At 41.5% G+C, this 25,080-nt stretch overlaps 1 protein-coding gene across 3 annotated transcripts in view; it reads left to right on the top strand.

The window, feature by feature from the left end:
- Window positions 1–25,080, top strand: part of CRHR2 (corticotropin releasing hormone receptor 2) — a 144,497-nt gene that overhangs the window by 62,278 nt on the left and 57,139 nt on the right. For all 3 annotated transcript variants that reach the window (XM_071734607.1, XM_071734608.1, XM_071734609.1), the window contains one exon: window positions 22,469–22,554. In XM_071734607.1, the coding sequence (XP_071590708.1) occupies window positions 22,469–22,554 (86 nt within the window). The remainder of the gene's footprint in view (window positions 1–22,468; window positions 22,555–25,080) is intronic.

Raw genomic sequence — 25,080 nt, forward strand, 5'->3', positions numbered from 1 at the left:
TCTCTGGAGGAGATAGCCCTGATCTATAACTGCATGAATTCTTCTTCTTTTTTTTGATCCAGATATTTCATCTGGTTACAGAATGGAGCAGAATTTAGAAAGCCAAAACTGTTCAGGCAAAATCCCTCTGCAAATGTGTGTGCAACTCCACGTGTGGGCAGTGAGATCAGGGCTCATGGACATCAGTATTTTGGGAGAGAAAAATGTGCAAGTGGGAAAGTAAGTGGTAAAAAGGGAGAGGTAGAAAGATTTAAAAGAGGATTTTCAAAATGGCAGTGGTCATGTAGTCAAGTAGCATTCTCTGCAGTTTGAAGCATCCTATGAATAATTGGCATAAATGATTTTAAATACAAAGGGAACAGTTGAAATAATTGCCATGTGTGAAATGCATTATAAATCTACTGGAACAGTGAGCTTTATTCTTCTCTTAGACTAAACCAAATCTTGAGTAATTCTCTGAAGCTAAATGTTCCTTCCTGTCATATTCTGGATGAACAATCATGCAAGTTAACTGCAGTGATTAACTGGATTTCACAGATGATGACCAGAAGAAACTATTACATTATATATGCTTCTCCTTCGTGTTTCATAAAAATAAGGAAAAAAAAATTTAATTAACATTGTATTCTCATTGGAAAGTCTGCTAACTTTCTTCTACTCATTGATTCAAAGATAAATTCCTGTGCACTAGAAAGGAAAAGACATTTTATCCTAAACACTTTATATGTAATTACAGAAAGAGTCTTCTATCTGTATAATGATTTGGATTCTATTTTAAGAGAATAATAGTTAAAGGGTAGTGCATTGAATTATCTCATTTTACAGGATATGAAATGATATAATTAAGATCAAATAGCTGAGAAACAAAAAATTCTTGAGAATGATTTGTTTAAAAAAAAAAGATCTTGAATGGTAATTACTCCAGAACATTGTAGACAGTAAAGTTGTGTTTTATTCACTCAAGTTTTATTTGGGAAGTGTTATGCCACAAGTCTCTCTTTGTAAATTACAGCAGGTGAAATGAAACTCCCTAATCTGTTTTTCTGGTTTTTGTGGGGTTTTTTTTGTTAGGGATGAGTTGAGCCTGGCTTTTACATGTGTGTCAGGAGGATCTACATAAAATCCATCCTTCCCTTGGTGTGCTCACTATGATTTCCACTTTTTTGGGGAATGCTGTGTGGGTTTGATGGAGACTAATGCCAACTCTGTCCTGGGACACCAGTGTTTGTTATTAGTTATGAGCTCTGAGTGGTTTTTTGCTATGCTCTTTGCAGTCTTTCACTGTCTGGCTTTGCTCCTTATGTCTTCTTACATGGTTTCTCCATAACCTCAAAGAAACTCAGGAAAAGTGCTGTTTTCAGTTTCAGCTGAGGACATTTTGCAGCACAATGAGGGTCTGGGTTTCTGACTGTCTTCTGCTTCTCTATTAATAGAGTCAGTGCTGTAAAACCCTCCAGATGCCACTTAAGGATAAAGAATTCTAATTCTGAAGATAAAACCATGAAGGACTCGAAGTCCAGATTTGAGATGTGTTAACTTGTCTCACAGAATCATAGAATCTGCTGAGTTGGAAGGGACCCATAAGGATCATCAAGTCCAGTTCCTGTCCCTGTGTAGGGCACCCCCAGAATCACCCCATGTGCCTGAGAGCATCATCCAAAAACTTCATGAACTCAGGCAGGCTTGGTGCTGTGAGCACCTCCCTGGTGAGCTTCTTCCATTGCTCATCTGTCCTCTGGGTGAAAAACCTTTTCCTGGTACCTAACCTAAAGCTCCCCTGATTGGATTTCCTACCACTTCCCTCATCTTTGGTCACAGGAGTGAAGAAATCAGTGCCAGTCTCATTTCTTCCCCTCAAGAGGAAGCCATAGACTGCAATGAGGTCACCTCTCAGCCTCCTTTTCTCCAAACTGGAGTAATAAAATCTAAATGGAATTGTACCCTCTCTCAGGAAGAACATGAAATGCCTATGCCCAGGGCTTGCTTCATTTTCTGTATGCACCCTAGGTGGCCTTCCCATATCACATCCTTCCTGAAAAAATGTACAGTTCCATTTAGATTGTATTACTCCAGAATCCTTCTAGGCCTGTTGGAACTGTAGGATTTTGCCTGCTGATCCTCAAGTTCCAAAATAAATTCTTTTTTGGACCATATACACAAGATGGGATTTGTCTCCCTGGATTTTAGCCATCTCTGGATCATGACTAATCTGACCCTGTCATCTCAACTCCATCTCTGCTAAACAGAGAAAGATGCATTGACCAAATCTCCCTCTGGATATGCCTGTCTTTAGGGATAACACAAGAAACTTCCACACCTTTTCTGTTTCTATGATTAAAAGTACACCAGGAAAGCCTCTTTCACCTTATCCTGAGGATGGAAAGACTTCAAGACACGAATGGGCTTTGAGAGCCATCATTGCAAAGCAAGCAAACAGGGAGCTTGCTCAAAGAATTCTTTGAGCATAGTTTGTGACATCTCATTAGGCAGCTTTGCCAGAATGGTTGAGATGCTGAAGCAGCTAATTAGAACTTAGCACTATTGTAGATCTTTGTACAGCATTGGTTTACTTTGTAAAGAACTTTTTTACTTTTTTTCACTCCTTCTTTCTTGTCTGGAGATGAGGTGTGACCCACATATGGAATTATCTGCATTAAGGGATGGCCAAGGAAAAAAAAGGAAAAAAACCTGCAAAATAAACCTGCAGGTCTTCCAGGTCTTTGGTATTTTGCATTATTCTGGGAAAGGGAGGTGATAGAGCAGACTGGGTCTCCCTGTTGCAGGATTTTAAAATAAGATTAATAGAGTCAAAATGGAGACAAACACAGCATTAGAGCTTAATAAAACAGCACTTACTTAGTCTCTTGAGGCACTCAGCCAAAATGAACATTTCCAGTGGAAACTGTAAGTGGCTGCTTATTTGCTTCAGGATTTGGATGCTCATTTGTGCAGAGGTTTTATGTTGCACTGCAGGTTTTTTTTTTCCTCTGCCCAATAAATTAAAAGTGTTCAAACTGTCAAGCTATCATACTCTCCAAGAGTATTATGTAGCTTTTCTGTGCCCCAATCATAATGCACCCAAGAAGGTTGCATTGCTGTGAAATGGAATTCACTGTTCTGCAAAGGCAATCAAAGTTTCACTCTAACTTATATATATTTATTTAAGTAACATTTTGATTTGTCAAAGCAAACTATCCTAATACCAGCTTTTCCACATTTATGTAAGCCAGTAGCTCACTATTATTTTGCAGGTGAAGTTAAATCTATGCTCCTTTGAAAAATGTTATAAATTTAAGACAACTTTTCATGCACTTTGGATTCTTTGAAGTCCAGTGCAGTTTGTCTTCCCCTTCACACATCACTTTTTCTTCTTTTTCTTTCTTTCTTTTTTTTTTTTTCTTTTTTTTTTTTCTTTTTTATTTTTTTATTTCTACAACACAGTTATAAAAGAACTTGGGATTTAAGATTTTTATGATTTGGTACCAAGCAGAACATGACTTAAGCAGTCCTTACTTGAATACCCAATCAATACATAGTGCACAATCAATTTGCTCTCAGGGGGTTAATTCTGTGGTTGAAGTGGAAATGGCACTGTGGCTAAATCTGGCTTGGTGTAAGAAATGTAATGCAAGAGTTCTCCGTAAAATGTTTCCTTTCATCAGAGAAAATCTATTGTCAAAGAGTCTCATCTGAATGAATGGGAATTATGAGCACTAAACGCTTCTCCTAGGTGAATGAGCACTTTCAGAAATATTTTACTTGTTATTACTGCTCTCTGTGTGGAAAAAAAATTGTAAATCTTTTTAAAGACACCTTTATTTCTTCTATTTCTCATTGTATTTTCTAAAAATCCTTTTGCATTCTCAGTGCCAAAGCAGGCTAAGTGCCCATCTTCCATATGAGCATGATAGGAAATATAAAGAGCAAGCAAATTCAGCTGCTGAATGATGGGGATTTCTGCAGCATCCTGCATTATGGTCCTGTATTACCTCTATTAAACTGTAAATCTGAAGCATCACCAACTCTTTTATCCTCTTTGAAACACTTAGAGCATTTTACTCCACTTTTAGTTCTTGGCTGATGTCCTGGCTGGATGCATCATTTGTTTAGGGATGGTGGTGGGGTCAGAAGACTGCCTTGCTTTGCTCTCACCTCTTTCATTCCATCTCTTGTTTCCCTGGTGCTTCATTCAGGTTTATTTTGTCCTTTGGGAACCACACTAGGCCATGCAAACTGATCTGGATTTATTTGGGGAAAAAAAAAAAAAAAATGGAAAAGAAAAAAAGGCCAAAGGCAAAAAATCCCCAAAGCCTACATATACCTCTTGTTTATTGCTGATTTTCAGTCTGCATCCCATTGATCAGGTTTCTTCAGAATCTCTGGAGGTGATGTATTCCCCAGGAAGTTGGTACATACCTGTGGCTAATGAAAACAACAGACTTGGGTTCTGAAAGCCTCAATTCTAGAACTAAAGAGAAGGTCTTCAGAGTTTCAGAAAAAAAAAAAGTAAAATATAGGCAAAGGTTTTCTTTATTATTAACACAGTCACCTTTCTTTTTTGGTTAAAACAAGCTCCTTCTCAGCACTCACAGAAGTGGAAGGGGAATTTTAGCTTTCTGGAAGAAGGGTCTGATGGTTTGGAACCAAGCACAGACAGGTCTGGGCTGAAGTATTCATTTGTAGTATGCACCCTCCAGTCTTTTGCAGGACTGGAGAAAGCAAAGAATAGTAATTAATTATAAGCAGAAATTAAATTAACAAAGTGAAAGAATTAAAGGTATCAACATTATGACTTTAAAGAAAGCTAAATGAAGTTGTTCCAGATTGGTAACAGAGCTTGCTTGGAAATGAATTTTGAGGAAACACTTGAGCTGGTTTGAAACAGCAAAAAATTGGATTTATACTGCTCTCTAGAATATTACAAGGGAAGATCTACCTGGTTTTTTGCACTGGGAGGAGGATGGGATCACTAGCAAAGGATTAATGTGTCTCTAAAGCAGCACATGTAACTGCTGAGAGCTGAATGTGCAGCATTTGTGCCTGTTTTGTGCTGTTTTGTGCCAGCATGAAAAGACTTTCCACCCACTTCCTTGTAGTCATGGAACTCTGGTGAATCAATCAAAGGGAACAGTGGTCTTTGCCAACTTTGGCAGTATCAGTTTTGGACATAGGGCATCACCAACCTTCACTTTTCAGATACTTCAGTACCTGCAGATGACACATAACTGGGAAGTTTGCAAATTGGTCCTTTCTATATGGTTCTTTTCTGCTCAATAATTGAGCTAATTCCAATGGTGATCAAGGACCCACAGCATCATCTCTTTGGAGAGCAGCTTCTCTCCCACCACAGGTTTGGGAGCAAAACTTCTTTTCTCTCTGTGCACAAAATCCCTACTCCTGTTTATTGCAACAGTTCCAAAAAATTTCCATTGCTCTGGAGTATCTCTTGTGGCACTGAAGGACTGCCCAGATGCTTCTTAATTATCCTGACTCTGCTGGGAGAGAAATACAAGGACATCTTCTCTACAGATGGGCTTTCCTTGAGTCAGGTTTCCACCAGCTGGTGGTTTGTGTTGAGGGGATTGAAAGCACTAAACCATCATGATCTTTAGAGGTCCCTCCCAACTCTGATAATTCTGTGATTCTTCAATTACAATGGTGGCTTTTGGCCTGGTTTGAAATCCTGAACCTTTATTTGATAGGGCTGTGTGAAGAGTCTTACAGACAGCAATGAGATCCTAGAATTGTCAGGGTTGGAAGGCACCTTAAAGATCATCTAGGTCCAACCTCCTGTGCCATGGGAAGGATCTGCTCCATCATCTTCCCAGGCACAGAGGTGAAACTGACTGGCCTATAGTTTCCTGGATACTCCTTCTTTCCCTTTTTGAAAATGGGGGTTATGTTTCCCCTTTTCTAGGCAGTGGGAACTTCTCTGGACATTCTCTTGCCATGACTTTTGGGATATAATAGAGAGTTTAGCAACCACATCTGCCAGTTCCCTCAATACCCATGGGTGTATCCCATGGACTTGTCCCCTTTCAGGTTCCTCAGGTGGCTGTAAACCTGGTATTCACTCACAGAGGTCTTCACTTCCATCCAGCCCCTCTCATTATCTCCTGTGATTCCAGGAGTGTGGTTGGAGCCCTTGCCAGTGAAGGTAAAGAAGTGGTTGGGCCTTCTCCATATCACTTGTCAGTGATCTCACGTGGATGTGGCTCTTAAAAAGATGCATGCAGTGATGTTGGAGCTGCCACAGGCTAAAGTGAACCCAAAAGTGTGTAGGATGGTTCAGAGATGGCCTGATGATCATTCCTGGTTGAAATTAGCTCAGGCTCTTAGGATTCATCAGAGAGCTTAGCCAAGAAATGAAGCTGCTGAACTGCTTTTCTTAGAGTGTCACAGCATGTGCTGACAGCACCCATTATATGCTACAAAATTAGCAGAGATTTTTAAATCCCCTTTCTCCCTCCCTTGACATTTCAAACCCCCAAAGAGACAATAATTATCAGGTGATAAAAAAGCACCTTCCCACATAACAGCAGGTTTTCCAAGTGAGTGATGGGTTGTATTAATAAGGTTATGCCAGGGGAGCAGCATCTTTTCCACCTGCCTGAGCTTTTGCAGATTATTCATGGTCTTCCTGGCCAGCGTGTGATCACCCTGGTCCACAGGGGTTTCCTTGACAGGAGAAAGATCAATTGCACACCAGCTCTGAGATGTCTTGGGAAGGTGGACTGAAGCAGAGATCAAGCAATAACCCCATCTTGCACTGAGGATGCCAAAAAGATGCATAAATCTGATCTGCCTTTTCTCTTTCATAAGGTGGCATGTGCACAAAACCAGCTCTCTCAGAACAGTCTGATTCTTCTCATTTCCCTCTCAAAATTCATCTCTTATTTTTTTGCTTCCCTTTTGACATCATTTGCAGACCAAACTTCCTGGATCTAATCCATCAGGTGAAATAATCTTTCTCTCTGATCTCACTCCAAGTTCTGACACCCACTGTCCTTGAGGAAAGGGTTGACACAGGATTCATGTTCCATGCTGCATTTTGGGAAAGTATTTGGGGAAATACTATGTCAAATGCAGCAGTGTTTACAGCAATGGAAGCAGTAATATAAAGTGTAGGAAGGAGTCCTGGCTGATTTAAGCAGTTGGAGGAGTTGTAAATTCAACTCTAACAGATTTAGACTGGATGTTAGGAAAAAGTTCTTTACCATCAGGGTAATTGAAAAATAGAACAGGTTGCCCAGGGAAGTAGTTGAGGTTGTCCCTGCTTACTGCAGGGGGCTTGGGGTGACCTTTAGGAGTCCCTTCCAACCCAAATTATTCTATAATTTTATATCTACAAGTCACCAAATGCCTGCCACCTTTCTTACCAGATGTAACATCTTTGGACATAGTTTTTGTTGTGGTTTGGTTTTGGTTTTGCAGTGCTGAGTTTGGTTTATGCTGTTTAACCAATAAACTCTTCAGGGATGGAAAGGTAAGAACTCATAGGCAGGAAGGCAAAACTGGGCCTTAAGACCAGTGCTCTTCAAGGTAATTTTTTAATGAGTGTTTCATGATCCTCTTTGTGACTGTGGGAGAAAGATTTGAGCTGGGTGTTGCTTTTCTCCTGGCAAGTTCTTCATGGGCTTGTTTTTAAATCTTACTCTGCTCCCCAGTGGGAGAAGAAGGGTATTAATAGGGAGAGACAACAGAAAGTGTAGCTCTATTATTAGCTGGAATAGGACTTTCAGACTTAAAATTACTGTTGTATCTCCCTGTATCTGCAAGGGCTTTACTTTGTCATCTCAAACCAACCTGATCTGTGCTGGGATAGAAAATTATTTATAACCTGTCACATCAGCAGTTATCTCCACTATCAACATTCAGGCTTTTTGTGTTGCTGAATATTTTGCTCATCCTGATTAGGGGAGATTTTGGTATTAAGAAGGATCAAGCTGACTTCACAGAAATTAGGAGAACTTACCCATTCCTATCCCCTTTTTGGAGCTGTATTTTTAGAAGGAGAGTTGTGGCTCACCAAAGGGGTTCAAACCTGCCAAGAAACATCTGGAATTTTTATGCTGTTTTATTAGGTTTAGTTAGGACAGCTGGCAGGCAGAATTTTGGCAAATGGTCACTCATCTGGCACTTGCAGTCTTTCTTTTTGTGTCTCTTGTAGACAGTTTGCTGCTTCCCTCCACTCCCCTGCTGGATATTTAGGCTTAAGGAAGACACAGAGCTTTTTGGCAACTAAAGAGCATATTCTGACAGAAGTAGATATTGACTTTTTTGACCAGAAATTTGAAGACATGCTGATGGGACAAGAGCTGTCTGACTTATCCTGCAAGACTCTGATTTTCTACAAGGCCATAGATCTTATAAAATGTTGGATCTATGATATGGACAAGAGTTTGATGTGAAGAAAAAAAAAAACCAACAATAAACATCCCATAAATCCAAACAACAGTTCTGATTCCTGGTGGTTACTCCTATAATACAGACAAACCCCAAGTGCTGACCCTGATAATGAGGTTTTGCAGATCCTCTTGACCTTTTAGCAAGATGCTTTCTGTGTGCTGTGTGCTGTATCTTTCCTTGTGTTCCTTGCTTGCTCTTCTTTTTCTGAGGGGCCTTGTAGCTCCTTTGTGCTGCTTTCCTCTCACAGCCTCTGCTGTGGGCTGGAGGTTTCATCTGAATTCCATATCAAAATGTGCTTGAACCCAAACAGACAAATATCACATGATTGGATAAATTTGTAATGCAGCCCCATCCTTAGCCCCCACCTTCTTTATTTCTTAACCATCCTGCTCATTATTTTTGCAGAGCTCTGGAACTGGGTCAGGGTTCTTGATGAACATTGACTCTGTGCTTCATTCAGGGAGCTGCTATGAGTTGCTTACATGGTTACAACTCAGATTTCATAAGGTCACAAAATTCCTGAATAAATTCCAGGCAGTGAAGGCTCTGTGAGAAGAACATCGGTCCCCCCATTCCCACTTAGCTCAGCAGAAATTGAACTTGAGGGAAGCTGCACATTGGGACTCATTTACCTCATTTACCACACAAATTGTCATCTCAAGCTCAACTTCTCAACTCCAACCTTGGTTTCTGTTCTTCTGTCTCCTACTATTGGATTACTCAGACCTTAGTGCTTCTCAGTCCCACTGTGCTTTACTATGGGTAATAAAGCACAGTTACACCTCTCTTTGTCACTGCCATCTCTCTGTGTGTTCAGTAATTATGGCAAGTGACTAATTGAAATCTGAATTTCAACTAAGAGGCAATTAACAGAAAGCCCCAACATCATTATCAGCTGGTTCCCTGACAGAGAAGGAAGCGAGGCAGGGACCTTCAGAGCTCTGTGCTCATCTGTCTGTCAGCTTGGAAACAAACTCTTCTTCAGCTCTGTGTGATGCTGCTCCTCCTCATCTTAGAACTAAACAGAACCTCACAACCACTGCAGAGCAATGAGAGAATCAATGGATGTTGGACTAACCAGCAGCAGGAACCTTTTCTTAGACTACACCTTTCTACTTGACACATTTTCTTAGGTATCTGCGTAAGTGGATCTTCCCACACATTCTGAGGCTTAAAAGTCTTCCCAGGAGTTTTTGCAGGATTCCTATGAACATCAGTTGGATGGTGGCCTGTGTTTCTTTTAACAGTTACAGGCTGGAGTGAGGGAATTCTTTAAAACAGACTTAAGAGTGGTTGTTCAACATCAAATTACAGACCCACCCAGACACCTAAATTCTGTTGTCTCCAGGAAGCTCCTTATGTGTGCTCTAAGTTTCTCCTATGAATAGAGATGTAGTTAATGGAAGAACAATCCAGCTCCATAAATTAAACAGCTGCTGATCAGCTGGATCTCAGTCTAGACTGCTGGCTGGAATCATTGCAAGTCAACTCAATTGATTAAACTTAAGAATCCAGCACTATTTGAGTGCCATGGATTGAGCAGATGCCATGCACACCCTGGGCTATCTCTTGTCTGTCTAGATGTCTGTCTAGAAGCATGCACATGATAACTCACTCACATATGAACATCTGCAGCATGATGTATGTCTCAGCTTCATCTGCAGGGACAGCTGATAAATTAGGGCATCCATGAAGAGAGAGTCTTGAGTGATGTTTTAGTTTCCCTTGGTCCAAGTTTCTGGGATTTGCTGAGCTAGAGGTGATGGCTTGTGTGTAATTAATGAGTGACAAGCATCTGGTCCTTCTTGTGAGGGATGCTTGGCCTTTCAGCAAAGATTGATTTCAGTGGATGTGTTGTGTAAATGGTAAGCCCAGCATGAATATCAGACTTCTCTCACAACAGGGTTTTTTGGGAGTCAAATTCTGGTTTCTGCTCTATTACAATTCAATGCACTTTCTTTTTATTTGTTTTTTTTGTTTGTTTGTTTGTTTGTTTGCTTCATGTGCTGGCAACCAAGTGAAATGAGAAGGTGGTAAGATGAGGAGTGGTTCACATCAGATGGCTTCCAAACCTCCTCTTTTATCTTTAAGCAGAAAGATTCATGCAGCATTGAGTTAAAAACCACTGGGTTCTGTATGCATTCATGTTTGCTTCTCTGCTCCCAGGGAATGAGCTGTGAAGTGGCAGACTCTCCCTGCATCTTCATTTCAATTCCAGCACAGAAACACCACACAGAAGACAATAACCTCCATTTGTTTCCAAGTAATGAGCTTTGCAAGCTCTACTTTTAATTTCAAACACTACCACACTTTGGGTCTCAGGGTTTGTTTTCGCCCTTTCTGAGTGCTTTGGACACATTAAGTGACCCAAATGTCAATCAGTATGGGGAAAAAAAACCCTGTGCTTTTGCAGCTTTTTGAAAGGAGTGTTCTCTGAGCATTTCTCAGGTGCTGTTTAGCCCCTTCATTTGTCTCTCTGTCTTCTTGGTGTTCCCTCAGTTGTTTCTGTAACAGCATGGTCATGACATTTTGAATTTTCTTAATCACAAGCCATATAATGATTTCCTAGGGAAATTAAGAGCATATCAGGATAGTAATTAGACATGAATAATAATTCTTGAATGATTAGTAGAAGGGTTACAACAGGAGGGGAAAGAAACTGTGACAAAGAAAGCAGCTTCCCAGAAAATTTCCCAATCATCCTTCTGAGGAATGATCATTTTGGGAAAGGGCAACCAACTGGGGATTCCCTGCCCCCATCCACTTCTCAATCACAGACCACTTCAAAATAACTCTGTAAAGAAAAAAAATATGGATTGTCAGAGAGCTGTGTTTTACAGAACAGTTTTTGCCAGCCCTGGAGAGAGGAAAAGAGTGAAAATATTGCAGGAAATTATGGTTTTATTTCCTGAAGAGAACTGTGTGGGCTTGACTTGCAAGGGGTTGGAAAGACAAAAAGAATGTGTTCTTTTTGTGTGTGTGTGTACAGTTTTATATTAAAAGGTATTTCATTGAACAGTGTCAAAAGGAGCCACTTTTCTGACAGCTTTGCACAATTCAGTCTAGGGGATCCTTTTTAAGGTGCTAAACCAGCAACACTTTTCTGCCAGGTAACCCCAGCCTGAGATCTGAGCAAACTGGAGATAAATCAGGCTCAGATACTCTGGATTTGGAGCTGCTTATATCACTAACATGGAGAATAGAGGTAGGGACACAGAAGCCAGGCTATGGGTCCTAGATTCAGCTGTTTTTAAGAAGGTAGAAGCATAGCCCAGGATCCAGCCAGAGTGCAGAAAGAGGCAGAAACAGAGCTGTGTACCTTGGATGCCCTTTTATACTCCTAAGGTCCAGCAAGCATTAAACCTGCTCAGCTTCTCTAAGAAAGTTGTGTTTGGAAGCCAAGAGGCTCTGTGCAAGTGTGGGCAAAACTATAATAATCTTTATAAGAATTCCTAATGGAGTATTCCTTGGGCTAGAAATCCAGAGAAATGCTTGGGTTTTTTCCTAAAATGAGGGAGTCTGGAGGACTTCAAAATTTTGAAAAGGTCCTGTTCCTTACTTTGCTTTTGACCTGCTGTATGACCTGGGTGAATCACTTGAGCTTTTTAGCAGATAGGAAATCAATACAGAAAGTGAGCATAATTAGATGGCTTCAGCTTCTCATAAAGCATTTCACAGCTTCTTGGCAAAGGGAAACAATAGAAAGCTGAGAAAAGTTTATTATGTGCTTGAAACCCCGAAGAAACTCAGGATGGTGAGCTAGACAAAGCTGAGGTCAGAAATATTTGTCTAAGGGAACATTTCTTGCCTCGAGTATTATTTATCTGCCTTCCAAGACTTCCCTGAATATCAAAAAGAAAACTCAACCATAACATCTAAGAAAACCTCTCTTTGCACAAAGTTTGGCTTTCAGAATGCTGTTGGCTGATGTACAAAGTAATAAACATTGGTTGGATAACTGTTCTTTCCTTATTTTTGTCTGACTCTCCTCATTCACAAATAAAGTATTTGGAGAGGTATTTTTCTTTCCAATCTCCTGGATGTCTGACTCCTGTAACAATTAAACCACTGTCACTTAGAATTTCTAGAAATAGCAAGCAGTGTACTGGCCCATTGGATATCACTGCAACAGTCACAAGAAACCCACCAAAGAGGAAGGGTGGCACATGAATAATTTATAGCCCCATGATTCAGTCCCTGTTTTTAGATGCTTTTTGTTTTCCTGAGACTTTGAAAAAGGGCTAAGAATAGTGTACATATAAAGTTGACATATCCTTCAAAACCGCAACAGGTTTTTTTTCTGTCTCATTTAAATCCTGTGAATTCTGAGGAGCCAACCTAAGTTACTTGGGATCAGGGTGGATGAGTAGCACAAAATAAAATTTTTGCTTAGTAGCAAGCAAAATTTTGAACATAAAATGAATACATTTTTTTTTGGAGGAAACATTGGGAGACTCTCTCAATATCCCAGTGATAAAGGCATTCTGAAGGGAAGGAATCCATTGCACCAAGTTCAAATTCCTCTTGAAGTCCCATGGTGGAAAGACCACAGTAAGAGCATCCCATGTGGTGAGGAGCTTATGTGCTACAATGCTCAACACTGGAAGGTTTTGGGTTTTTTTGTTTTGTTTTGTTTTCCTCCTGTATTCTTTGAGATTTTCTCTAATTCTTCCTGTTAAGGGGCTCAACATGGGTTCAATTCACCAGACTTGCCCTGTGATTCTCATTGCCCCAAAACTGTGTTTCAAAACCCACTTTCCTGGCTCCGAAAATGTCATCCAGCTTTAAGCCTGACACTGAGATAAGACAGGTTTTCTTCACTGTCTCAGAACCTATTTTAATGTTGCAAACAGAAGAAAAAAACTTACTTTTTTGTCCTGCCATTGCTTTCCATTGACAAACTTTGCAGAAATACCTCCACTGACTGTCTGCTCCACATCCTGTGCTGCTGTGCCCTGATGCCAGTGCAAAAAGGGACTGGTTAAGATGTGCTGAGCAAGGCTATTTGCAAGTCAGTATTCTAAAATTACAAGGTTGAACTCTGCCTGTAGGAAATATGCAGGTTTAACCTGCCCTGAAAAAGGAGACAAGTTATTCAGCTTGGTTGAGGGCAATCCAGAGGCAAAAAGAATTTAGTAGTTTAAGAGTTTAATAGTCTTTAAAAAGGGAGGAGTGAGGGGTGGAGCTATTTAGGATATCAGCAAAAAAAAAGAAATCCCAGTGGAGAGGATTAACAGACTGTCTGAAACACTTTTACAAAGCAATTACTAGAAATTCTTGGGGCTTACACTTTATAATCTGGACTGAGCAAATCCTGTTGGCAGGGAGATGGATGATAGGACCCACAGTGCTCATTCAGTTTGCTGCATCTGCAATTCTCTGAGTTTGCCATGGTCACTGCTAACTCCTTTTTCAAAACTTCACAAAACCTCACACTTTCTAGGGTGTTTGCTCAGTGGGGACTCTGGTTTTCTGGTTGATGGACCCTTTGTTTCAGCATGGCTGACAGTTCAAATGGATCAGCAGACTGTTAAAGCAATCAGATGCCCTTAGCTCAGACTTTAACAGACTGGTTTGCTTATTTATTTATTCATTTGCCTGTTTCTTGCCTTCACTTCTGTAGCAGATGAACTCATCTATGATTATTGGGCCACTCTGGGTGCATGGGATGAAAAGTATAAGTAGTTGGAAAAGGCCAATTTTCATTTCAGTGATGACTAGAAGTGTAAACCTTGTCAGAAAGTCATCTGTGTCAGGCACAGCAAGATGACTAAAATGCTTTTCAAAACCAGCTTGGTTCCAGTTGTCAAGGACAAGATCCCTTACAGTAGAGCTTGTATGCACAGCCTGGAATTTTCTTTCACCTCCTAATGGCTGGAAGGATGTGGTTAACTTCCTGCTCAGAATTCCATCCACCTACCTTTACCCTGTGCTCCTGTCTTTTATTTGTCTTATGCTTTTAATGGACTTTTACAGACTAAATACAAGCCTGCCACTAGGCCAATCTGTACAGATTGAGTTACCACTACCTAGAAGGCTTTATGTTCTTCAACTGGGTCAATAAAAAAAAAAAAAAATTTAAAAGCCACTCATCAAACAGTCCTCTTAGTATATTCCAGCCGAAAATGCAGCATCATCTGCTAGAAATGAAATTAAGGTCAAATTAACTCTCAAACTGATGTGAAACATTGAACCTAAGCAATGTATTGAAGTTGTTCCAGAGGGTAATAGTGTCCTACTAATCAAAGAATCACAGGATGGTTGAGGCTGGAAGGGACTGATGGAGGTCATCTGGTCCAACCCACCCCGCTCAAACGGGGCCACCAAGAACCATTTGCCCAGAACTGTGTCCAGATGTTTTTTAAACATCTCCAAAGAGGAAGACTCCACAACCACCCTGGGAATCCTATTCCAGTCACCCTCACAGTAGAAAAATGTTTCCTGATATTCAGAAGGGAGCTCCTGTGTTCCAGTTGGTGTCCATTGCCTCTGGTCCTGCCACAGGACACCAAGAGCCTGGATCTGTCCCCTTTGTGCTCTCCTTCAGGTATTTCAATTTATATCTTATTGATATCAATTTATATCTTATTGATATACATCAATAAGGTTCCCCCTGAGTCTTCTCCTTTCCAGGCTGAACTACTCCAGCTTTTCTCAGCCTTTCCTCATACATGAGATGCTTAATCATCAAATGGTCCTCTCTTCAGCTCACTCCAGTATGTCCATGTGTCTCTTGTACTGGGAAGTCCAGAACTGGGCACAAATACACCAGAAGTGGCCTCATCAGTTCTGAGCAGAGGGGCAGGAACGTTTCTCTTGGTCTGCTGAAAATGCTTTACCTAAGGCAGGATACCACTCACCTTCTTTCCAGCTGGGGTGGTTCCCCAGTTTATACTGGTCCATGGGGTTATTCTTCGCCAGGTGCAGGACTTTGCATTTTTTCTTGTTGAACTTCATGAGAATCATAGAATCATAGAATCCTAGGGGTTGGAAGGGACCTGGAAAGATCATCTAGTCCAACCCCCCCTGCCAGAGCAGGGCCCCCTAGAGTACATCGCCTAGGAACGTGTCCAGGTGGGTTTTGAATGTCTCCAGTGAAGGAGACTCCACAACCCCCCTGGGCAGCCTGTTCCAGGTTCCTGTCAGCCCTAGCAAGGTCCCTCTGGATGGCAGCATGACCTTGTGGAGTGATCAGCCACTGCTCCCAGCTTGGTGACATCTGCAGAAAGGCTGAGGGGATGAAGATGTCAAACAGGACTGGAGCCAGTGGGACTTTGCCAGTCACTGACCTCCAGCTGGACTTTGGGCTGCCCATCACCAGCTGCTGGGCCTGGCTTTTCAGGTAGTTTTCAGTCCTCCTATTGGTAATGTTTTGAACCTACTCTGCATGCTTTTGATGTCCATTTTTATAGGTGTTTTGGATATAATCTTCATGTTCTCACCTGGAGTTGTGAAGCAGGCAGTTACACTGAGCACTGAGACCACAGTCATCCAAATTCAGTGGTTTCTAAGTAGTAGGAAAATCACAGTTGGGATGACAGATATTGAGTGTTGCTGCTCCATTTGCTGGTGAGACAAAACACATGAGGTCTTTTGAGATGAAGCTCTAGCAGTGGTGTGAATAAAGTGTAAGATGCTGGGGAGGTATTTATTCTGCTTGAGTTTAGGTGGCTAAATGTCACAGTTCTTTTCTGGGATAAAGGTCTCTGAGCTAAATTGTGGAAATCTGCTCACATCCCATCCAAGTTTTCCCAGAACTGGTCTTGTGATACTGGTACTGAGGAGCAGGGATGCTGAAGAGGGATATGAGCACAGCTGTAAAGAGAGTTTGGATGTGTTCTCCCTTTTCAAACACCAGCTGTCCTGGTGGGGAGTCTGAAAAAATGAACAAAGTCTGCAAGCTCCTCTCATGTCCTTCCATGTCAGATTTAAAAATTATTATCCATTAGTTTTAGTGCATATACTGTTTATGGGATACATTGCTCAAATCTGGGTTGATCAACTCTCTTTTTTTAAACGGGTGTTCTGGGGTTTCTTAAACATCTTGTTTGCCCCAAAACACAGAGTTGTGACTATCATGCTTAGTTTCTGGATAAATACAACACAAACTTTTGATCTTTGCCTTTGAACTTCTCACTTGCTCTGAAATGATTATACTCCAGCCACTCAGGAAAGCTCAAGTTCTAGGTTGTAGTGTGTGTGTGTTAATAGGGATATATAAATATATAAATATAAATATAAATATAAATATAAATATATAAATAATAGGGATATATAAACATCTATGAGTCAGTTATTTGGTTGTTTCTCTGACTTTGCTCAGAGGAGAATCATGGAAAACCAAACTAAACTGGGTACACCTTTCCCAAAAGCTGGAGCAAGGGAGATTTGACACCATACTGCTAGCTACAGACCCCTCACCACACTGCTTATTCCTGAGCTCTTCCCAACAAGAGGTCACTTCTGAAAATCCTGGGAAATTTGAGGTGATGAAAGTTCTCTTATCACTGGAGGGGCTCCCAAGGACTATTTAAACCAAGAGTAAAAAGTGACACATTGCTGACAAAGGCTTCATGGAGTGGATTGGTCCCCTGATTTTAGAGGACCAGGATAGAAAGAACCTTCCTGGAACCCCCCCAGCAGCTGCCAGGCTGCTGATGTGGGAGTGATAATGGGGAGGACCTGAGCCAATGGGAGGAGAAGATGGGTGAGGTGACCCAAATGGACCAATCACAGTGCTCCTTCCTAGGATGCCCAGTATAAAATGGCTCCCAAGAGAGCCCTCTGCTTGGTGTGCTGGTTGGGTTGGGGCTTGCCTGTTGCTCTTCCTCATCTCCTCCCTGGAGAAGCCCATCATTCCCAGGACAGGTCACCTCCTGCCTTGCCAGGTAGGACCCCCTTGGGTGCTCTGAGGCTGTTGTGACCATCACTGAGACCCTGGGCTTGGGCACCCCCAGCTGCTGCCCAGTCCAGTGTGGGACTTCTCTGGTTCACCCTCATCAGCTGAGAAGGGTGAGTTCCATATTTACATATATTATATACAGCTGTAATTTGCTATTACCACCTCATTAAACCTACCCAAGTTTTTTCTTCCAACTTTAAAGTCATTTTCCCTGATTCCCTTCTTCATCTTCTCCTGGGAGGGTGGTGAGGAATAACAGAGCATCTGTCAGTGTTCAGCTGCTGCCTAAACCCATGACATTTGTCCAAGACTTTACACCAAGCGTGGCTTTTACAACAGCTTTTCCCAGCAAGGATTTGCTGGTCCTGCTCTGGGTAGCAGCTTCTGAGGGGCTCCCAGCTCTATCCCTGCCAGTGCTTTGTTACATGCTTAGATCTCTTATCTACCTTTTTAGGATGTGGTGTAAAGTTTTTTTCAGAGGTGGAGACCCTTTTTGCATTGCCTCAGAGCCCATGAAAACGTTGGTACTTCTGTTGTGGATGAGTATCTGTATTTTATGTGAAATGTTGGCTGCTTTGTGGCATCAGGGTTTGGCATTGGGCTCTCAAAGCAGCAGCCAGCTCTGCAGGGCAGGAACAGGAGTGGAAGGTGTTGCAATACACTGTCTGAGGGGTTTAATTGCTGCATTTGACTCTGGGAATACTGCCACTGTGATCTGCTGTGTTGGTAGAATATGACTGTGATCAGCATGACTGAATCAGCCCTCAGAGGAAATAATCAAATTAATATGTGATACTGGCTGGCCTGGAGGGAATGAAATAAATTTTCTGAAAGTTAGCAAGTAAGTGACAGCCTGAGTGGCAGTCTGAGCATTACCAGATATTTCTTGCTTTTTATTTCTTGCTTTATTTCTTCCCTTTTGCCTCCTTGCCTGTCCCCTGGACTGGTGGTTAAGCAGAAGCATTTAAGTGCTCCAAATGTTGCTAATAGTCTCAAACAAAAGGAAACCAACATCTTAAAAGTCAAAGAAGAGTTTACAGACTGAAGTGTGAAGCTGAATATTGGATGATGTAAACCCATGTGTATAATGGTTGTGTGTTGTCTGTGTCATCCTGAATCATCTACTGCTTAATATTTGTTTGCATAAGGATTGAATCAGCTTGTCCAGTTGTGTTATATGAGTGCAAGTGCACACAGAGCACAAATAACCATGTTTCCATCACCAAAAATCTCTTTGTATCTCTTCTCTACAATAAAGTCAGGAGGAGAAATTATAAGAGGAAGTATATGGAGCTCTTGAGTATGAATTTTGTCTGTGGAAATGAAAATTGGCACAAATTTTCATTTTTTTTTTTTTAACAAGGAATAAAAGACACAATGCTAAGAGCTCTTATTAGCTATTGTGTCCCTAGAAAGATTGTGTTACTCTTCTTTTCTTCCTGAGTGTTCATTGTTTGTTTCTACATTGGAGTTCTCTGTCATGACTCTTCTGTTTTCGTCTTATTTTTCATGACAGTCATTAAACCAACCTGAACTCCAGCCAGTCTCTTTCTGTACACAGTGCTTTAAAGCAAAGGCTAAGAATGCTTCTGGCACAAATCCCAGTTGTCATCCCACAGTTCAAATCCCAGGTCCCATGGGAAAACCAGGTGAGAAGGAAAATTCTTTAGGATGCTCAGACACCAAAGAGATCGTAGAAGTCTCTTGATAAGATCAGTGCCATGGGTTCCTTCTTCTATTCCTTCACATACTCTGAAGCTGTGGGACATCACCTTCCACTGCTGTCTTTCATAGAACCAATAAATCTGACATATTTTTGGCATCTCTTTGCTGCTCTGATCACTGCTACAGCTCGAGATGTCCCACTGACTCAGCCTGTCATTGAGTCCAGCATCTGGTATGGCTTCATCTTCTCTGTGCTGCTTATAGACAGGAAGTAGGGATGCTACAAAGCAGCTTTTTGCTCTTATGGGAAAGACTAAGGCAATTATTTGAAGTTGCCTTTATTTTATCCAGGGTCTTCTGGATGCAAGCACACGTGGGAAGCTCAGGATGTGCCAGGTGTGACTGACTGTGATTACATATACAATAACAAGTGCATTTAATATTGGTCCAATGTCCCTTAGAAATTCTAGACTTACTTACTGTATGCCATGGGATTATCTAATATTACCTCACCCACTGAATCAGATATTTGTCCTTTAAATTGCTGGGTAAAAGTTCTCTATTATGATATTAAAAAGATACACGAAAATACATTCAGTAGGATTGGAAACTTGTTTCCATGTGGCTATTAAACCTAATGCTGTAAGGCATTTGGAAGGAAAAAAGACCTTTGCTTCGGGGTATAAATTACTTATGACTACCAGAGTTTGGAATGAGAGATTCCCAGAAGTCAGATCTGCTTTGCTGCTTTTGTTTCCGAGAAGTGGCTGATACTGGAGGAGATTCTGGAAGAGAAATTCAGAGTTTGATTTTTATCCTCCTCTTGTTGAGATGCTCACTATTGTAAGAGCCTGGTGTGACAGCTCATAAACTCAGATCACTGTTTCTCAAAGAGCTGTTTTGATGTGTCTGTTGGATGGGATTCCTGCAGTGCCACTGGAAGAGAACTCAGAGACACAGTTTATGGCTCCTGATGCTTTAAGTGGAGGGGCTGCACATCAAAATATCACACTCAGTCTCACTTTGCTGGCCATGATCTCTTCTCTAGTTTTTGTTTTGGGTTTTTTGTTTGTTTTTTGTTTGTTTGTTTGTTTTTTGGGGGTGTTTTGAGAGCAACATGAGCACACACATCCTTCTGAAAAGAAGGTTTTAGTGAGCAGGGAAGATGTAGTGCAGGAGACAGAGGCAGCGTGGTCTGATAAGGTAGTTTCTGATACGTGGTTTATGATGGTTCATAGCTCTGCCAGATCTTTTTCAGGCAGTCATACACACACATTTCTGTTTCTGTACCTCTAAAATGGAAACAACAGTGAGAAGGGCAGAGGAAGAAGTTAGTGTGGGTAAGGGGAGCACTCCTAGTACCTGATTTCTTTTTCAGCAAAGAGAAATCTCTGAAAGAAGCCTCGAGGCCAAAGGGGTCTTCTCTCTCTGGTTTTGACACCACCAGCCCTCTCTCACTCAACTTCAAACTATTTTTGTTTTCTGACCATTTCTCCTCAAAAGGGACGTCAGAAAAAGTCAAGTGGGCTTTTGTGTGGATAAATAACTCCTCACTTCAAGTGTGCTTTTCCATCTCGGGTATTTATGTAGTCCCAGTTGGATGTTCTAAGTGTCTCATAGTGCTGACTCTTTGTGATCTCCCCACCTGAACTGGAAAGATAGAGCCCAAGAAAATTAAGCAGGGATTTCTGATGAGCACTGTCCTAGAAGTGGGATTCAATTCCCCTTCAACAATGAGCACCAAAGCACTCAGCTCTGGGGAGCTCAATCTTTGCTCCAAACACTCAGTCAGCAACCATTCTGCACACAGAGCTTCAGCTCTGCCCAGAAGAAAGAGCAAACTACAAGGACTTGAAGGGATGGGACCCACTCAGACCTGGTCTTGGATGAAATGGGTTAAAGATGCCCCAAGACCATATTTTATTTGGGATGTTGCAGAGAGTAGTGAGGAAGAAAATCTAATCTGTTGAACCTTAAGGTAAAACTACACCCAAAAAATTGCTTGGAAAATGGTGGTCTGTGCCTGACTCTTCACTAAGAAAGAGGGGGAAGTGTGTGAATTTGTCCATAGTGGCAGAAATGGAAATTGAGGTCCTTAATCTTTAGCACAATTTTCTCCACTTGACACAAATGTTGCTAGGAACTTTTTTATTTGACCTTGTCACTTCAAGGAGAAACAGTGAAAAAGTACTAATAGAAAATAATATGGATATGGTGTCATCTGGAGCATCAAAGCAAACTGTTTCTTTTTACTTTCCATGTGGACTCTATAGGAAAATGCACCTTTTCTAAAGTCCTACCTTTTTCACTGGCTGCTGTTTAACAGTAATTTAAGAAACATTCAATCCAGTGTTTTTATTTGAAATCTTGTTTTCCTAATGACTGGGTGCTGAACTAGCCCTGAATGATCATGGCAAAAGACCAAGGAAGGAGAAATTGGGTAAAGGGCAGCAAGAACATCCTGTGGACTTCCTTAGGAAGTTGTTTCTATGTGTCCTTTGGGGATTTTTCTGAATTTCCTGTTTTATTTTAATTCTCTTGATTCTAAGATGCGGTTCAGAAAAACTCTGGAAAAATCCTATTGCTTGGGATTGGATGTGCTTTTGCTGGGTGGGTGTAGGTGGTTTATACAGCAAAGCTGCATGGTTTTATCTCAGAGTTCCTTGTGATGGAGAGGAGTTCTTGCCAGAAATTTAATTCCTCCTCCTCACCCCCGTTATTACAACACCCAGAGCTCCTCAGGGGGATGTTGCACCTGGAGATGAAATCTAGTGGATTTATCACATAATTAGTGATTTCCAATCGTATGCTGAAAGAAATGGCACCTTGGAAAAAGACCAGAAGTGGTTTTCCCTTTCACAGAGGATGGGTGAGCACATCCTAACCTAGATGCACACACTGCTGAAATCTCTGTAGAGAAATTTTTGGGTGGCCTCCCAAGCCTGCCCCATGGGTGGGAGGTGTGGTTATCTTGCTCCTGTTTCAGGTTTACCCATAATGTTTTTGCATCAAGAAACTCTAGAAAATCAGTATCTCCAGGACTGCTGCTTTTAGTTTATAGGGGGGGAAATGGGAGAGGAGCAGAGCAATAAGTTTACCATGCACAAACCATTCTCCTAGATGGAGTTCTAAAGATCTAAACTTTTCTGCCCATATCTAAATACATTTTTAACTGCTTTTTTAAAGACTCTACCAGCATCAGGCTTTCTTTTGCAATGTTCTTCTTGTGCCTTTGCTTCTGAACCTACATGCTGCAAGAAAATGTTACCAATAGATATCTTTAAATACTTGTTGTCTCTAGAAGTGTTTATGTCCTTTATTTCTCCTCTTCCTTCCTCAGCAAGCTGTTCCTAGTCCTCACAGAGGTGGGATAAATTGATCTGCCTCGTGATTAATCTGTTCTGTAATTTTTTCTTAAATCTGTGAAATTACAAGGCTGTTTAAAGTCTGGCACTGAGTGTTCATCTCTCTTTTATTTTTGGTTCATCCCAGGAAATGCCTACAGAGAATGCCTGGGCAATGGGACATGGGCTTCCAAGATAAACTACTCCCAGTGTGAGCCTATTCTGGATGACAAGGTCTGTATTTTCCCCTTCATTCTTACAGACATTTCTCAGCATACAGGAAGGCAAAGCTAAACTTAAGGTTAACATAGAAATTTGGGACTTCTGCAATGGATCCTCCCTCTGTATTCAAGCAAATCACTTCATCTCTCTCCATATCCCACATGGTTTTTAAAGCAGGATGCTTTGTTAGACTCTGTTCCTGATGATGTGTGTTTATGCAGATCCTTCACAGCTTTGTTCAGAGCCTCCAGTTGCTACAGTAAATGCTAGTAATAATAGCAATAAACCCAAAAGCTTCTTTGGCACTAAAAAATAAGCTTTCAACAGCTGATTCCACCCTGTACCTGTCAGTTCTGAGGTCTCATCAACAACTGACCTTTCTGGATCTCCATGTCATTTTTACTTGAGCAAATATGCACGGGGGCAGCAGAGGAAAAATACATTATAAAGCAGGTTGGGTCCCAGCTGTCTTTAAAAGATCAAGGCAGTCTTGCATTATACAGGAGTTTACAGAATGAAATTAGCATATAGGGTAAAGCTCCTTCAGAAAGACCACAAACAGTTAAGTCAAGTCCTTTTCTTGTCAAATATCTCAGCTTTTCTTGGAGCCATCATAGACATTCATCCTCCCCCAGTTTAAAATTTCAAGTTTCATGACATGTTCTTTCTCTTCCTCCTCTTTTGAGTGCTACACAAGATTTGTGCTGTCTCTCTGCAAGGGCTGAATTTCCCCCTCTAAGAACCAGGGTAGAGCCCAACACCTCTGGCCTGTTCATGTTTTGGGGTTCATTCCCCTCATTCTGCCACTTGCAGAGAGGAGGAAAAGGTCCCCCCTGCTGAGGGCTGCTTGCAGACCTAATCCAGATTGAATATTCAGGAACTATGTGGGAATACTCAGGAACCAGTGCTGTACCCAGAAGTCATGATCTGCTTTGGCTGTGGCCCAGCATCCACCTCTTGGAAGAGCCACCTTGTTGCTGGATGTGGGGTTTGGCTAGTGAATCAGAAAATGGGCAACTACACACCAGCTGCTGAGGAGCTCCTACTTTTTCCCCCTGGCCAGGCAATTGGGTGGTAGGTAGCTCCCCCCCCCATACCTCCATTTATTAGAAGCATCCAAAATAAAAAAATACACCAGCCCATGACTGACCATCTGACTGAGAGATGGTCAAGGGCTCCCATGGCAACCTGATATAAGCTGGGACCACCCCAGTGCAGCCCCTCCTTATTTTTCCTTTCCCACTTGAAATGCAAACTTTTTGCTGGGTCATTATTTTGGATTAATCAGCTCCCACAGCTGTCTTTATTGAATTACTGCAGGAGGAAAGCCTGGCTGGGACATCAAACCAGGGGTCAACTCTGACTGAAATGGTTTTGCACATCTGTGAAACCACACTCCTAAAAATGAGCAAGAGGGAGGGGGCTGAGCAGCCAGTCCTGATTTAGAGAATGGGCAACAGAGCTGGGTGAAGACTCAAAATCTTTGCTATAATTTAGGTATGGGAAGCCTGAGCTGATAGCAGGAGTCTGCAGTACCAACTCAGGAAAATACTGCTGTATTTCAGTAAAACTCTGGGATTGCCTGCATGACCTGAGCAATTGCAGGCTCTGCAGAAGCAAATAGAGAGGAGTTTTATTTGAAGAGGCTGGAGAAGTGTTATGACTAGAGGACAGGATTATTTCCTTTACCCTGTTTTTGCTTTTAAAAACTTTGCAGCTATGGTGATAGCTTAAAACTTCTTAAATAGGATGTTTCTTAAATGGATGAAAGTGCAGATGTTCTCCCACCCTTGTTTGCAAAAGCTTAGAAACTCATTTATTAGATCTTCAAAGATTTGAGAAAAGCTTTACAAATATTAATATTTATGAATACCTTTGAAATCTCTACATAATGCTCAGTGTGACAGATGAACACTTGTTGTTTTTTGTGAAAAAATCCCACGGATTTCCATAATCTTCCATTTTTATTAAAGGTGAGATGCAAGTACACACACATGGGTCTGTGTTACTGATTGATCCTAGCAGATGCTGAGCATCAGCCAGGAGGCACATCCTGTGATCTGTGTGTATTTTCAATACAGAAAACACCCCTACTTTTAGGCTTGAGCCAGAGTGTTAAATAATTACTTGGTTTGACTGCAAATGCAGAGATTGTTACATGTGACAAGAAGAGAACTTTTTAATATCGACCCCGTGCCCACGTCCCAAAGTGTTGGTAGTGCAGCAAGGGAAATTTTAGGTTTTTTCCAGTTGTGGATCAGTCTTAGGAGGCCTGAGCTCCTGTAGCACATATTCACTGGATTACATGAATAAATCATCACTTGTGGTCAAGTCCTTATGGCAGTTTCTGGTAAAACTTTGCTCTGGGACTGCTCTGCTCCCAGATTCCCACTTTAATTTAAAGTGTAATTTAAAATGCTGTTCTGGAATAGCTGTGTCCTTCAGCAGCAGGAATTGGAGGTCAATCCCCAGGACCAAATAGGAAGCACAGAGTCTCCTCACTGCACTTCAGGGGGCACTGGATGCCTGTCCGTGCCT

Source organism: Heliangelus exortis, chromosome 2, assembly GCF_036169615.1.
Source record: "Heliangelus exortis chromosome 2, bHelExo1.hap1, whole genome shotgun sequence".
Classification (NCBI taxonomy): domain Eukaryota; kingdom Metazoa; phylum Chordata; class Aves; order Apodiformes; family Trochilidae; genus Heliangelus; species Heliangelus exortis.